The sequence below is a fragment of the Palaemon carinicauda genome, chromosome 7 (genome assembly GCF_036898095.1).
Source record: "Palaemon carinicauda isolate YSFRI2023 chromosome 7, ASM3689809v2, whole genome shotgun sequence".
Classification (NCBI taxonomy): domain Eukaryota; kingdom Metazoa; phylum Arthropoda; class Malacostraca; order Decapoda; family Palaemonidae; genus Palaemon; species Palaemon carinicauda.
In genome coordinates this window covers 168987468-169003529 of record NC_090731.1, presented here as the reverse complement: position 1 = coordinate 169003529, position 16062 = coordinate 168987468, and the positions used below count along the sequence as shown (strand labels likewise).

At 40.2% G+C, this 16062-nt stretch overlaps 1 protein-coding gene across 1 annotated transcript in view; it reads right to left on the bottom strand.

Annotated features, from left to right (window-relative positions):
- Oseg1 (intraflagellar transport protein Oseg1) overlaps positions 1-16062 on the bottom strand; it is an 87026-nt gene that overhangs the window by 55778 nt on the left and 15186 nt on the right. The window contains exons 7-11 of the mRNA XM_068377131.1: positions 15807-15882; positions 6989-7180; positions 6290-6487; positions 4653-4796; positions 2867-3004 (exon numbers count right to left, since the gene is read on the bottom strand). Of these exons, the coding sequence (XP_068233232.1) occupies positions 2867-3004; positions 4653-4796; positions 6290-6487; positions 6989-7180; positions 15807-15882 (748 nt within the window). The remainder of the gene's footprint in view (positions 1-2866; positions 3005-4652; positions 4797-6289; positions 6488-6988; positions 7181-15806; positions 15883-16062) is intronic.

Below are 16062 nucleotides of genomic sequence, written 5' to 3'. Positions count from 1 at the left end.
TATTTTTATATGCAACAGCTTGAATTAGGGAAATAAAATTGATCTTACCTTTCATGGTGTAAAATCCATCAATTGCACAGGTGATATTGTATTTATTATTAATAATAAATTTCTGCTCGTAGCTAACTTAAATACTATATGTAATTCTAAGTTTATAATTTTGTTGATTTCATATCTTAATAGTCTATAAAAAAGCAAAATTATGCAGCCTCACAATAACACCACAACCATTACCATAACATAAATAAATTTACAGCGAGTGATAAAAGAAATTCTCTAAGCTTATAAGAAGCGAGCCAGACCTGCTCGTGTTTTACAGCAACCAAGTTTAAGATCCTCCACAAAGAAAACTCCGAGAGTTAAACAAAAAAAGGTAATATGAAGTAGTATGCAAAACAATGCTACTATTTCCCAAAGAAACATAAAGAGGCATGATGAGAACAGTGTTTATTAGCATTATTTAACCAAAAACATTTTGCAGCAAAATGAAAGATGGCACCTGATGACACACTTAGTAGGGAGAGCCCTTGCCAATGATGATTCTCCCCAAGGAAGAAAAATTGCAATCTCTTTCCTCTGCAAAACCACTTAACCCCAGATTTGTCACCATCCAATATGCATGCACACTTACTCTATGATAACCTACACTTCAATGTTTATTTGTGACGCAGTTCCGGTTGGCCCTGCTGCTTCCTCCGGTGCCTTAGATGACCGCGGAGGTAGCAGCAGTAGGGGATTCAGCATTATGAAGCTTCATCTGTGGTGGATAACGGGGGAGGGTGGGCTGTGGCACCCTAGCAGTACCAGCTGAACTCGGTTGAGTCCCTTGTCAGGCTGGGAGGAACTTAGAGAGTAGAGGTCCCCTTTTTGTTTTGTTTCATTTGTTGATGTCGGCTACCCCCCAAAATTGGGGGAAGTGCCTTGGTATATGTATGTATGTACTACTGATTACGGACCTTTTTTCAAAATTTTGCTTTATTTTCTACTGTATTTTATTTTTCTCTAAACAACCAAAAATTTCTTTCTATTCATTGTGAAGTGATTATAGAATAATTTTTTTCAGAAATTTGTTTTTTGTTTTAACATTTTACTCTAAACAATAGTAAAGCACTGTGATTCTATCTATAAAATAGCTTTATATTCACTGTGAAGTGATTATGTGATTGCGTAATAATTACGCGATGATCGTCAAAAGATATAAAACTACTCACTGGTAACAGACCTCAACTATACAGAAATGAAAATAAAATATCCATTTGTTTCCTTTGACACAAGAAGTCTACTAATGTATAATGTACAATGAACAAAAAATATTATCTTCTGATGACAAGAGAAACATATTTCTCAAACTGAGAGAGAGAGAAAAGGAGAGAGAGAGAGAGAGAGAGAGAGAGAGAGAGAGAGAGAGAGAGAGAGAGAGAGAGAGAGAGAGAGAGACTATAAATTTAATTCATTAGACAAATATGTTCGTTCGTTCTTCTGTTGGCCCACCTTACATGTGACACTATGAACTGGATCATTCCAATTTTTGGTATTTCGGGGCCTTGGAAATAGGAAATGCGCAGTTCACTCGTATACGTCAAATACTGCACAGAATGTCAATGCAGTAAATGGAAATAATTATAGAATGTTAACTTCTACTCGAAAAAACGACGGACAATCCTAATATGAGATTCAGTATATTATATATCTAAGACATGAAAATAAATCTTGTCGTCTGTCATACTGTTTATAGCTATCAGGGTTACAATTGCACTTTTACATATAAAATACTGCGTAAAATGGCAATGAATGGAAATTACAGCAGGCTAATTTCTACTCACGAAAACAATGGACAATACTAAAATGAAATATATATCTAAGACTTAAAAAATATATTTTGTAGAAATGATCGTTGAAAAAATAAGGAATGAAACAAGAAAAAATTAAATCTTGTCGTCTTTCATTGTGTTTACAGCTATCAGGGTTACAAATGTGATTAGTGTTACTGATATTAATGAAATTTCTTAAAATCTATGAAATGTAGATATTGGGAAATTTAAAAATAAAAAGCGATAGATTTTTATGGAGATAATTTTGTATAATTTTGGATATAATTTTGTGATGGAAGTCGACCAAACAGAGGTCTAAACAACCTTCATGGCTAGTGTCTTGGGTGGCACTATAAGTGGAAAGCAGAGGAGGAGAGCCAGGGGGGGGGAACCACAGCTATGTCTCACTTTGGAGAAAGTTTCCTGAGTGATTTGATCATGTATGCCAACATAGAAATACACTATAATAGCTCTTACATAATCATGAATAAAGACTAGAATTGCAAGTATCTCAGTTAGTGGTGGGGTGAGATGTGAGGATAGCTGTCTCTAACCTGGGAGATGTTGGGGGTGTTTGAGTAATGCCTCACATAGGGAATGTCGCCACTGGCTAAAGGGAGTGGTGCGATTATGCACGGTACTATAAAACGCACTATTATAGCCCTTACTCATTCAGGAATAAAGGCTAGACTTCCAAACTCTTTCATGATTAGCTGAAGAAAGGAAGAGGGGCTAAAATCAAGAAGATGGGGGGCAGCTTTTTTTTAGTGAAATATCATTAGGTGTGATATAAGGTCATGTGTTGTACTCTAAAATAGGATATACTGGATGAATGACTTTAACTTCCATATGGTTTATATTTGTAAATGACATATCTAGTATGTCATGGTATATTGTACTTGTCATGCTTTGATGTTCAGCGAACATCATCATGGCGAAGGGGTCAAGTATAATCAAAACTTTGTAAATTATATGAATAAATAAGTGAGCATTACCAAAATAAGACTGACCAGTACACAAAAGTCTTTGATTTTCCTTAATCATCAATAGCATACCTGTCCATTTTTCAAGCCAAGCAACAGTCCTTCTCTATTAGGTGGGCCACCAACTACCTTGATGTAACGAATAAGTGAATCCATCTGCCATTCCCGTTCCTTGACGCCACTAAAATTAAGGCACTGCAACCGCTTCTCCTATAAATATATTAGAAATTAGTTCATAGGCAAGTGACGAACTTTGTTAGATAATAAACTACTCCCACCGAAGTTGTAGACAAGGAAAAAGTTTGAGATGTATTAATCTTAATGTTTTTATTCTACAAATGTTTAGTGCATAATACATCAGTGATATTATCATGATATTTAATGGACTTATGTAATATAATTTTGAAGTTGTCAAAGGCTCAAAAACCATAATAATAGTGGAAAATCTAGGCATTTGCTGGGGTTGTCTTGTGGGAGGAACAGCCACACACAAAGAGGAAGAAAAAGGTTGATCAGTTCTCTCCTACGGAGTGATCTTATCCCCTTTTTCTAAATCCTGTCTGCTATCTCATGCTATGGACTTTGCAAATTAATTATCAATATTTAATTGATTAACCTATATTGCTCGTAGTTTTCTATTTCAAACATATTCATATTTCATTTGCTAGGAATATATATATTATAAAACATAAAGAAAAGCAGGTTGAAAAAATGATTAACTTGAACTATTTGTTTTGTTAATGCCATGCTACTGTTCTACTGTGTTCTGTACTGTTCTATATTTGTACTGAATAACCTTAGGTTGAATTTGTCAATTCTGTCCCCATTCAATGTGGCCTTTGTAATATCCTTTAAAGTTTTGAATAGTCCAGACCCCCAAATATCAACAATTTTAATACTATACATTCAATGTTATATTACGACTTTGGCTGATGCACTTGCTATCCGACATAAAGCATCAACTGGTATGAAAATTTTCTATCGTCTTTTGAAGGTGAAGCCATGCCTCAAGCACGCATATAGAAACAGTAGAACTTCAAAAGTTCAAAGTTGGAGCAAATGCTTTTTTGTTGACCAGGCAGACATGAGTCTTTTTATAGTTTATTTATGACATATTTGTTTTTGATGTTGTTAATAGTTTATATATGACATGTCTGTTTTGACGTTGTTACTTATTTTAGAATGATTTATTGTTAATTTGTTCTCTTCATTTATTCATTTCCTTATTTCCTTTCCTCACTGGGCTATTTTTCCCTGTTGGAGCCCCTGGGCTTATAGCATCTTGCTTTTCCAACTAGGGTTGTAGCTTGGATAGTAATAATAATAATAATAATATCGTGGTGTGGAAGGACAAATGTTGTGGCTGTTCCTTCCACTCTACGTATCACCATACACCACTAAAAAAATTTTTATCATTATATGTTTTTATGTTCCTCATCATTATTTTCCTTTCTAAATTTTCTATAAAAGTCTGATGGTTATTTTAGTAATAATTATGATGTAGTTAGTGCTTGAAATATACAAAATTTATATTCCTCTTCCAACACTTCAGCTTTGATGTTTATTGAAAATTAACTGATGAATAACCATACTAAGTTAAAATGTAGTCTTATCATTTACAATTAATATAACCAGTATTTATATCACATTCATATTAGCACCTGTTAATTCACACTGTAGCAGTGTATCTATAATATCATAATTACATGAATAGAAAACTAATGAATTTGGACAAACTGAGGTCGAGCCAATCATAAGCAAGCAATTGCCTCCGAGCTAAGTACATTTATGACAGCTTTAAAAAAATTGAGTATACAGTAGTACTGTACAGTGAATGCCATGCATAAAAATAACTTACCTGACAAAGAACTATATTGTTTGTACAAACAACAAGTAAATTACAATCTAGTCGCTGATTTATCTTCTCTCGCACCCTGTAATGCATATCTGATGTATCTTGTGAATACAGCTCATAGATGATAATCCGTTCAGGAAGCTGGACCTGAAATACATATAATCTATTTCACCATTTCAATAATGGTATTTCATTAGCGTAACCTTCAATTACATGCAAGTTTTACCCCATGATAAATATCTGTCCTGCTCTCTTTATATGATATTTAGTTTTTCCCATTTTCTCTTTACTTTGTAACCTACTACCTTTCAAATACTGGACACATTAAAAGTAAAGTTAGTCATTTTCTTTGTGATATCTTTAAACTGTACAATGATTAACCCTTTTACCCCCAAAGGACGTACTGGTACGTTTCACAAAACTCATCCCTTTACCCCCATGGAAGTACCGGTACGTCCTTGCAAAAAAAAATGCTAAGAAAATTTTTTTTTTCATATTTTTAATAATTTTTTGAGAAAATTCAGGCATTTTCCAAGAGAATGAGACCAACCTGACCTCTCTATGACAAAAATTAAAGATGTTAGAGCAATTCAAAAAATATATACTGCAAAATGTGCTGGGGAAAAAATAACCCCTTGGGGGTTAAGGGTTGGAAATTTCCAAAGAGCCTGGGTGTAAAAGGGTTAACATCTATCCTGCTCTCTTTATTTGATATCTAGTTTTCCCCATTTTCTCTTTACTTTCTAACCTACACACAATGAGGTATTTAATGGTAACTGGAGTAAATAGGATTCATCTATTGTCTGTAAGAATATGAGACTCTGTATTGATGAATTTAAGGCGCTTGAATCAAATCAATTTTAAGATCTTCTACAGGAGAGAGTATCAAGGAAGTTGAATATTAAACTATCTTAAGGTTTTGTTTAAAATATTGACTTTATATTGGAATATAGTATACTCATACAATAACTGATTCTATACTGGCATAAAATAGATCATTATAAGGATTTAAAAAAGTAATCGATTCTAAATTGGCACACATTAGCTACACAACGGATTCTATAGTGGCATACAATAGATTATCATACAAAAGCGTGATTACTGTAGCCAGCTAATTCTATATTGGTCTATGACTAACCTAATTAACTTGTTCGTAACTAAAAAGAAAACTGATGTACATCTAATTTAAGGTTAACCCTTTTACCCCCAAAGGACGTACTGTACTGGTACATTTCACAAAAGCCATCCCTTTACCCCCATGGACGTACCGGTATGTCCTTGCAAAAAAATGCTATAAAATTTTTTTTTTTTCATATTTTTAATAATTTCTTGAGAAAATTCAGGCATTTTCCAAGAGAATGAGACCAATCTGACCTCTCTATGACAAAAATTAAGGCTGTTAGAGCAATTCAAAAATATATATACTGCAAAATGTGCTGGGGAAAAAATAACCCCTTGGGGGTTAAGGGTTGGAAATTTCCAAAGAGCCTGGGGGTGAAAGGGTTAAAAACTGGGTGAACAGAGACCAAAGTAAACAAAAAAGAAAAAAACAATGGCAACGCAAAAGCCCTTCATAAGCTTCCAGAATATGCTGAACAAGGCAGACTGTAGGCTGTATCCATTCACGAAGCAATACTTACAGCCAAGCGGTGTTTGTATATGGCTATTTTTTTCACAAGGTCTCGACATTTAATTCGCACTTTCTGTTCGGTTATGAGATGCTGAATGATTACATCCGTCATATTTTCTCTGAATGCATAGCGTTCCTTGTAAAGGCCATGCACGGTGGAGAATATCAGTTGGTAGTAGGCAATAGTCCCATCCTGACACCCTAGGGCCTATAAAAAATTAACACATTACACCTTATATCTTATACACTATCAATATATCATATCAAACACTTTCTAAATGATTAAAAGCAAACTGGTAGTAAGAATTGGCCTATGTAATAAGACTTATTAATGAAATGATAACTCACTATCCATGTGGAAGATTTGTCCCTATTTTCCTAACAATACAATAAACGACTCAAATGATTAAAATCATAGTATATAAAGAAACTTCTCACAAAAACTTAAGCTTTTATTAAGAACAGACTGCAGAATTTGATGTGACAGGTGAAATAGGGTGATGGTTTGAATAATTAATACTATCAGGAACTAAAGCATAAACAATATATTAGTTTTTCTTATTGCAAAGATATATGAAGTACAATACTATACATAAAAATGATTCTGCTGTTCAAGATAAGGAATATGCTATAAAAATTCACAAAGGATTATGAAAAGGAAAAACAGCGATCCTTTTACAAAGGAAATTAACAAAACAGAATGACTTACAACAAAATTGGAGTCGGGGCGGGCAGCACAACACCAAACCCAAGATGTCTGTTCCCCAACAGTTCCAAGCTTCACACCTTCTCTTGTGTATAAAATACATGACTTGCTCGAGCCTCCCACAAGAAGATACTCCCCTTTGCTGAAGTAACTGACACAGCAAGGATCAAATCCCAGTGGCCTCTCTTTACCAACCTACCAAATAAATAATGTTATGAATAAGTATATTTTTAGACTCAAGCCATGTCGTCCTGATGGAAGGTTCCTATTGGTAGCTTTCTAAGGGATATTTGGCTATAGTGATATTCCCAGAGAATTTACCTTTAGGTCTCCAGAATTCTAACTCCTGGCACGAATATCCTTAAAATTTCTCTTAAGGATATCGCATAATATCAGGGGACGTATATCTTGATACGACACATAGCAATCTTTACCCCGAATAGCGTTTGCGTTTCTAGGGGGGAAGAGTGGCGAAAAACAGAAAGGGAACCGTTATCAAGGTTACCTTTCCTCCCGTACTACTGTGAGTATCCAAGATGGCGCTCATTCCTATTTTTGTAGCAAATTCGCACGGTGGTTTTCCCTGTTGATCTAACGTGTTTGATCGCTTTTGTGAGGATTAAATATGCAATCTCCAGCTTCTTCTGCCTCTGGAAAGTTGAGTATTTATTCTTTACAGTGTATAATTTTTAGCTCCTGCTTCACAAGGAAATTAGAGTAATTTATTATGTTAAGGAGCTAGGCCTGTCACCAGAGGCGCCATGGGCGCTGTCGTTCGTTACGCATGTGTTATTTAGTTAGCAGAATGACTTTCCCCGTTGTAATAGCATTAATAAATTATGAAAGCTATTTAGGCACAATTATACTAGTAAAGATATATATTTTATGCATATAATTTCATCTTCCTTTTGTCGATCGTATCGTTAAGAGTTTCGGCGATTTAGGTAACCGAGATCTCATCTCGCGCTGGGCTACCTAGCCTATGCGCTGTAGTACACTTTCAGACATAATCCCCATTTACCCTCGTGTATCGTTTTATCAATTCAACGGAAGATAGTACATCTCCTAGAATTATATAACTCGATACTGTACTTGTCTCCTGTGGAGATTTAAGGGTAATCCCTCCTTCCCTCTGAGTGCCGCCATAGGCGACAACCCTATCTGGTCTTGCCATAGAGTAGTTCCCTCAGGCTTGACTAGGCTAGGGTTTTCTGTCTCCCACCCTTGCCGGCGAGATCTCGGCTTTGGTTTTCGACAGAACCTCAGAGTATTCAGTCTTTCTGCCGGCGGCAGAGCAGCAGGGCGAGTAGTCACTCCCCTGCTGGCTTACAGCTGCCGGCATAGGAGGCTAAGCCTCCCTAGGCCGCACCTGAAGTGGTAGTATGATGCCGCCACCTTCTCCCCTACGGTCTAGAAGACTAGTCCTGTTTCGGCAGACCCTAGGCTGAAGAATAGATATTCTTCTGCCGCCTAGGATGGCACCAATACTGAAACATTGTTTCACTCTGGTGTGGAAGTGGCGGCAATCCTGCCGCCTTCTTCTACACTTGATGGATTTGACAGACCCTACGCTGAAGAACAGATATTCTTCTGCTGCCTAGGATGGTGCCGATACTGAAACATTGTTTCACTCTTGTGTAGAAGTGGCGGCAATTATGCCGCCTTCTTCTACACTTGATACAAGACCCTTTTCCCTTCCCCTCTCTGTCCTTTAGCGATGGCTTAGCTATCGCAATCTAGTGGCCGTTGTCCTGCAATCTCACCGCTTGCCGGGTAGGTTGTAGTGCCGGCCGGGCTCCTACATAAGCAGCTGTTTAGTCACACAGTTTTTCCCTTATGGACACAAAGCTCCGGGAAAGGTTGTGCCGGCTGTGACGGCTGCTGCTGGGAGACCCCTCTGCTGCTGAGTGTTCTTCAGTCCTCGCTTGGACTGCCATCCACATTCCTGAAACCGGCAATGCCGGCAACGGATCTTGTGGCTGGATGGAAGCTTGAATAGTGCATTCTCCCTTTCCATTTGAACCCTCATTCTGGAGGAAGGCAGTAAGGTTATATACTTACATCCTTATTTATTGTAAACATACATTTCAATAAGGCAGCCCTTCACTCCATGCTTTCCCTCTTTCTGTCAGCTAGTACCGCCAGGTACTACCCAGCCGGCAACAAGCCAGCTGAACTACATTATATGATTATATAGTAGCCAGTATATTTGCGGTATAGTATATACTGCACACAGAAAACTATAGTATATTTTATACAGTAGTTATTTTCCAACATACCTTGTGTATCCTTGTACAGTCTTTTGCTGAGACCAATCCTATATTGAAAGAATAGAATTCCTTCAAAACTCTGATTAGAAATCAGTTAATACTTGCCCCACAATATTAAATAGTTTTAGAAGGGTCAGTGGTAGTCCACTTTTCTATCCCTTGAGGTGAGAACCCATCTCTTTTGAGTTTGCCCTGATCAGGAAACTCTGTAATCTTAATATTGGGGGGAGGTCATAGAAATTGGCTGGAAAGGATACACAAGTACTGTATGTGTCTTTCTTAATTTCTTTCTAGCTTACTATCCTAAGCTATAATGGTTAAAATATTAATATTTTGAATATGTGTTTATCATGTGAGATATACAATCGCATACTCATTTAATTTTCCTTTCTTTACAGGAGGAACCCCAGATGAAATGCGATGTAATCTTCTGCAACCATAGGAGTAGGAACTTCTATGGTCACAAAGTGTGCACGTCTCATGTCCCCTGCATCATCATTACCGAAACCCTGCAATACTGGGTCCCCCAAGTCTGCAATATCTGCCAGACCTTGGTGACTGAAGGTTTCGACGACCCCAAGTCAATGGAGTCGAGCGATGCGGCACGAGAAAAGCTGCACAAGTGGATAAGAGGGTCCCAGAAGAACTCTCCGGGACCATACCTACCTAATGATAGGATGCATAGCTTGCTGTTCCCGAAAGCGGGTAGTGAAATTGTTGTGCCCCAAGCACGACCCAGACCTCCCTGCGTCCAAATTGCTATCGAGGCGGATGTCAGTGAGGCGTTGCAAAGTATGGACATCCACCAGGAGGAAAGGATGTCGGAAGTGTCTACGGACACTGAAAAGGATCTATTAAAGGATGATCCTGAGGAGGAGTCTACTCTACCTCCGGAAGATGATGATGATGTCGAGTCGGAGTTCCTTCCGTCTGTGCCGGCACCGGAGCCGTTACCCTCGACATCTTCAGCTTCTACCCCTCCATTGGACAACATGAGCCAGGCTCTGGCCCATCTTACAGCTTTAATGGAGAACATTTGCAAGCAAGGCGAAGCAAGGGAAGCAAGATTCAAGAGAGAGCTACGTAAAGCTCCACTTACTGCCTCCCGAGGGTCATACAAGCGACCCAGAGTCCAAGACCTCCCAACCTGTTCCAAAACCAATCCCTGGAGGTATGCGGAGTTTATGCCGATTACTAACGGCAAACTCTACATCTCAGAGAAGATGGGAGCTGTCCCCTTAGACGACATCCAGTTTTGGCCAAGCTTTAACGCTTACCCTGGTTGCTTCATTCGACTGAAGCATGAACCAATGCCAAAAGAGGAGACGGAACCGAAGGAGGTCATGGTTTTCGACCACGATAAGGCACAGGCTCTTTTGTCGAGTAGCCTGAGAAAGGCGGGCTATTCGGATTCGAAAGTGTCCGCCTTGAGCAAGAAACACCCTACCTTTCTTGCTCCTGCTTCAATAGCCTTCCCCTTTACGTTGAAGGCATTTAAATCTGTTGCCAAGGCAGTGGAGGCAGGCAAACTATGCCCTGCACTAGAGGAGTGCAGACCTCTGTCATTAGCCTTGCCCATGCAAGAGAAGGAATGGAAGGAAGTCAACCTAACCTTCTCAGTAGGGAAACTGGACGCAGACATCGCTGGACGACAATTTAGCGAGAATCTCTCTAAACTTTCTGACTTTCTCTAGCGCAAGGAACAAAAGACAAAGGAGAGACTTGCGGCATCTTTATCCCTACAAAACTGCATAGAGATGTGTGCAGGCCAAAGAAGTACCCCAGACATGCTCATGGTCCTGGCCAAAATGCATATGGCCACCCTAGTAAAGGACCTGTACGCTTTCATGAAGGCTAGGAGATGCTGTAGGGAGTTCGTGTTTGCTGCTGCAACAGTGAAATTTTTTCCCGAATGAAGTAGTCAAAGAGGTGGTTGAGAAAGCCATCACAGAGAATAGGAACCTTCTCAAGAAGTGGGGCATCTCTTCAAAGAGGAAGTCTTCCCCGGATGCAGGTCCCCAACCTAAAAGGAAGATGAAGAAGTCTAGATTTCCCCCTTGAGCTGCTCATCAACATCCCACAGTCACCATGACCGCGATGCCCCAAGTGGTGGCCCAAACACAGACTACCTTCCAAGTGGTGCCTCAACAGCTGGTTGCCCAGTCACCAGCATTCAACCCCGGGTTTGAGAGGCAGACCACTACCTTTCGGTTGAAAGGTAAAGGATCCAGACAGGGCTCCTCTAGACATCCCTCAAGAGGTAGCGGAGGATGCGGTCGAGGAGATAAACCCTCCGGTCAATCGAAGCAAGGAGATGCTTCCGGTAGGAGGGAGGATCCAGCATTTTCAGGATCGTTGGACCTTCGATCCTTGGGCCCAAGGCCTAATCAAGATTGGACTAGGATGGAAACGGAACAATTCTTCCAACACTCCACCCCTGCATTAGAAGATTATACCTTAGAGCTCTTGAGCATACAGGTTATAAGAAAAGCAAAGTCCATCAAATTCCAGGAAAGGCTGTTTTGTGTTCCCAAGAAGGACTCCGATAAACTCAGAGTCACTCTGAACTTGTCGCCATTCAACAGTTCATAGAAAACAGCAAGTTCAGGATGTTAATCCTTCAACACATAAGGACCCTGTTACAAAAAGGGGCGTTCACAGTCTCGATAGACCTGACAGATGCCTATTGGCACCTTCTAGTCAGTCACCCCCTCTCCTCCTACCTAGGATTCAAGTTACATTAGATAAAGTATGTTCTCAGAGCCATACCCTTCGGACTAAACATAGCCCCAAGTATCTTCATGAAACTTGCAGATGCAGTTGTGCAACAACTACGCCTAGAAGGTGTTCAGGCAGCAGCATACCTGGACGACTGGCTGGTGCGGGCAGCATCCGAAACGGCTTGTCTGCAAGCATCCAAAAAAGTGATCCAGTTCCTGGAACATCCGGGATGCAAGATCAACTTCAAGAAGTCTCAACTCTCTCCAGCTCAAGGGTTTCAATGGCTGGAAATCCCCTGGAACCTGAGGTCACACCATCTCTCCATTCCCTCAGGGAAGAGGAGGGAGATCGCAGGGTCTGTCAAGAGACTACTGAAATCCAACAGGATTTCAAGACACCAACAGGAAAGAGTACCGGTCTCTCTCCAGTTCGCAGCAGTAACAGACCCAGTGCTAAGAGCACAGCTGAAAGATGCGTCAGGAGTCTGGAGAAGATACGCATCAAACGCCCGAAGAGATCTAAAATGACCGATACCGGCCTTACTACGATCGCTTCTCATCCAGTGGTCGAACGCCAAGAGCCTGATGAGGACCGTGCCCTTGCAACCACCTCTGCCGTCGATGACTATCCACATGGATGCCTAGACGGAAGAATGGGGAGTTCACTCCTATCAAAGGAAAATCCAAGGGACTTGGTCATCTCTGTTCAAGGCTTTTCTCATCAACATTTTGGAAGCCATGGCAGTCCTCTTGACGTTGGGAAAAGTCTCCCCTCGCAGATCAGTCCACGTCAGGCTGATCTTGGACAGCGAAGTGATAGTGAGATGTCTGAACCGACAAGGCTCGAGATCGTCCCATACCAACCATGTGATATTAGCCATCCTTTGTCTATAGAGATGGCACTTATCAGCAGTTCACTTACAAAGGTTCCGCAATGTGACAGCGGACGCTCTATCCAGGCTCAAGCCGATAGAGTCAGAATGGTCCCCAGATGCAGACTCATTCTCCTCCATCTTGGAACAAGTCCCGGAACTGCAGATCGACCTCTTCGCGACGAGCGACAAGAAACTACCTCGATATGTAGCCTTATACGAGGACCCTCTAGAGGAGACAACGGACGCCATGTCCCTAGGTTGGAACGAATGGACCCGGATTTTCCTGTTCCTTCCATCCAATCTCCTGCTGAAGGTCCTCAACAAGCTGAGATCCTTCCAGGGAATGACAGCTCTAGTGGCCCACAAGTGGCCCAAGAGCAACTGGCTCCCTCTCGTGATGGAACTGAAGCTGAGGCTGGTCCCTTTACCGAACCCAGCATTATCTCAACGGGTTCAGAAGTCAACTGTCTTCGCTTCATCACAGAGAACCCAAAACCTTCATCTCATGATTTTCTCGCCTTAGCGGTTAAGAAAAGATTTGGGATCTCAAAAGGCAGTATAGACTTCTTAGAAGAATACAAGTCTAAGTCAACTAGAAGACAATATGAATCGTCTTGGAAAAAGTGGGTTGCTTTCGTTAAAGCAAAAGGACCGAAAGAAATTTCAATAGACTTCTGTCAATCCTTCTTTATCCACCTTCATGAACAAGGTCTGGCAGCCAACACGATAACTACGTGCAAGTCAGCCCTGACTAGACCTCTCCTATATGCCTTTCAAGTGGACCTGACGAACGAAATCTTTAACAAGATCCCGAAGGCATGCGCGAGACTTAGGCCTGCAGCTCCTTCGAAGCCCATTTCATGGTCCTTGGACAAGGTCCTACATTATGCTTCATCTGTGAACGATGAAGATTGTTCTCTCAAGGATCTAACCCAGAAGGTTATTTTCCTGTTTGCTATAGCCTTAGGGGATAGAGTTAGTGAAATAGTAGCCCTATCAAGATATGAGGGCCACATTCAGTTCACAGAAGTGGGAGAACTAAATCTCTTTCCTGATCCAACCTTTCTCACCAAGAACGAGCTACCCACTAAAAGATGGGGTCCCTGGAGAATCTGCCCTCTGAAGGAAGATGTCTCTCTGTGTCCAGAAGTGTCTAAAGGTCTATCTTCGTAGAACTTCAGGCTTCAGGGGAGGACAGCTTTTCAAAGGAGAAACTTCAGGATCAAACTTATCCCTAAAACAACTGAGACCGAAGCTCACCTACTTTATTCGTAGAGTGGATCCTGACAGTACACCCGCAGGTCATGATCCGAGAAAAATTGCTTCATCACTGAACTTTTTTCAATATATGGACTTTGAGCGACTTCGCTCATATACTGGATGGAAGTCATCCAGAGTGTTCTACAAACACTACGCAAAGCAAGTCCACGAACTGAAGCATTACGTCGTGGCGGCAGGTAGTGTATTAAAACCTGTCGTCTAGTGCTGCGATGAACAGTTAATTGATTGGGACTATCAATTAGGGTGAAAAGGTGTTGACACTTCCAGTGCGATACCTCTTAAGTGGGTGTCACCATGGTGACACTAAAGACTTCAAAATCTCAGTTGTGGAATTACACAGATAACACTTGTGCCGTATGTACATAGTACACAGTGTTGATAGTATACAACATTTACAAAAGAGAATATTAGAAAATTTTATAAAAATTTTCAAATTTAGAGTGTCACTCATCATTTCTTCCCTTTCAGGGAGAAAAATATTTTCTGTATACGTTGTACGTATAATTCCCTCAACACGTTACACTTGTTATTCCATTTGGTCATTTATACGAAATGTCTATTAGAGTGTAATTGCGTCTTATTTCGCCCTGCAATTAGCACAATAAATATGCCAGAGTTCTCTTACTTATTTAACTAAGTAAACCTCATATTATTGTATGCTTACAAACAATGGATATAGTTGATACTTTGTTGTTCCGACAACATATACAAACTGTGAGACTTTTGTATATCTAGTTGATACTATGTTTGTTCATACAATATATGCAACCCTTGAGACCCCTTTTCTACTGTCTAGTATAACTCTTCTCTGCAGGGGGCAGGAAGCACTAACATTGTCCATGATTAGTGGTAATGACGGATAACGGTAAGGTCATTTGTCTCAATGGTCCGGATGACCATAGAAAAATTGTCCCAAGGTTAAGGCACCTATGAAAATCCACAGATACAGTACTTTCTAGTAATTCTCTGGTAAACTTCCATCAGGACGACATGGCTTGAGCCCAAAAAACGGATTTTGGGTGAGATGGCCATGTCGTCCTGATGGACCCGGCCTCCTTTTCCGTAGAAAAGGCTTAGGCAAGATCCCTCCCGAAACTACTATATCTGTAGCACCATGCTCAATGCTACAAGGAATGAGCGCCATCTTGGATACTCGTAGTAGTACGGGAGGAAGGGTAACCTTGATAACGGCTCCCCTTCTGTTTTTCGCCACTCTTCCCCCCTCGAAACGAAAACGCTATTCGGGGTGAAGATTGCTATGTGTCGTATCAAGATATACGTCCCCTGATATTATGCAATATCCATAAGAGAAATTTTAAGGATATTCGCGCCAGGAGTTTGAATTCTGGAGACCTAAAGGTCAATTCTCTGGGAATATCACTGTAGCCAAATATCCCTTAGAAAACTACCCATAGGAACCTTCCATCAGGACGACATGGCCATCTCACCCAAAAATAGATTATTATGGTATTCATTTCTGAAAATATACTGATCACATCAGTTACTAAAGTATATTTGGAAAAAGTAACAAGTTAAAATCTGAGATTCAGTTTACCAAAAATGCAATTTCCTTTTATACAATAAACTAATTAGCTGAAGGGCAGCTTAAATCCATAATGCAATGATAAAACAAAATTCATCAACAAAAATCTCAAGACTGAATATAGTACTGTACCTGTTTTCCACTCAGACAATAGAATGAAAGATTTTGTCCCCAGTCGGCCACGCAGAGTACATCAACTGGTTCATCTCTGGAAGATAAGAATTTCTCTATCAAAATCCTACCACGTCCCATACCCAGTAAATTAGGTAATATTATAACTGCTAATTCTTACCAACGAAACATTTATTCCTTTCATTCATTCCTTAGGAACCTTTCCCTCTGACAAACAGGATTTACACACTCTGGTTAGCCACTCAATCTCACTATC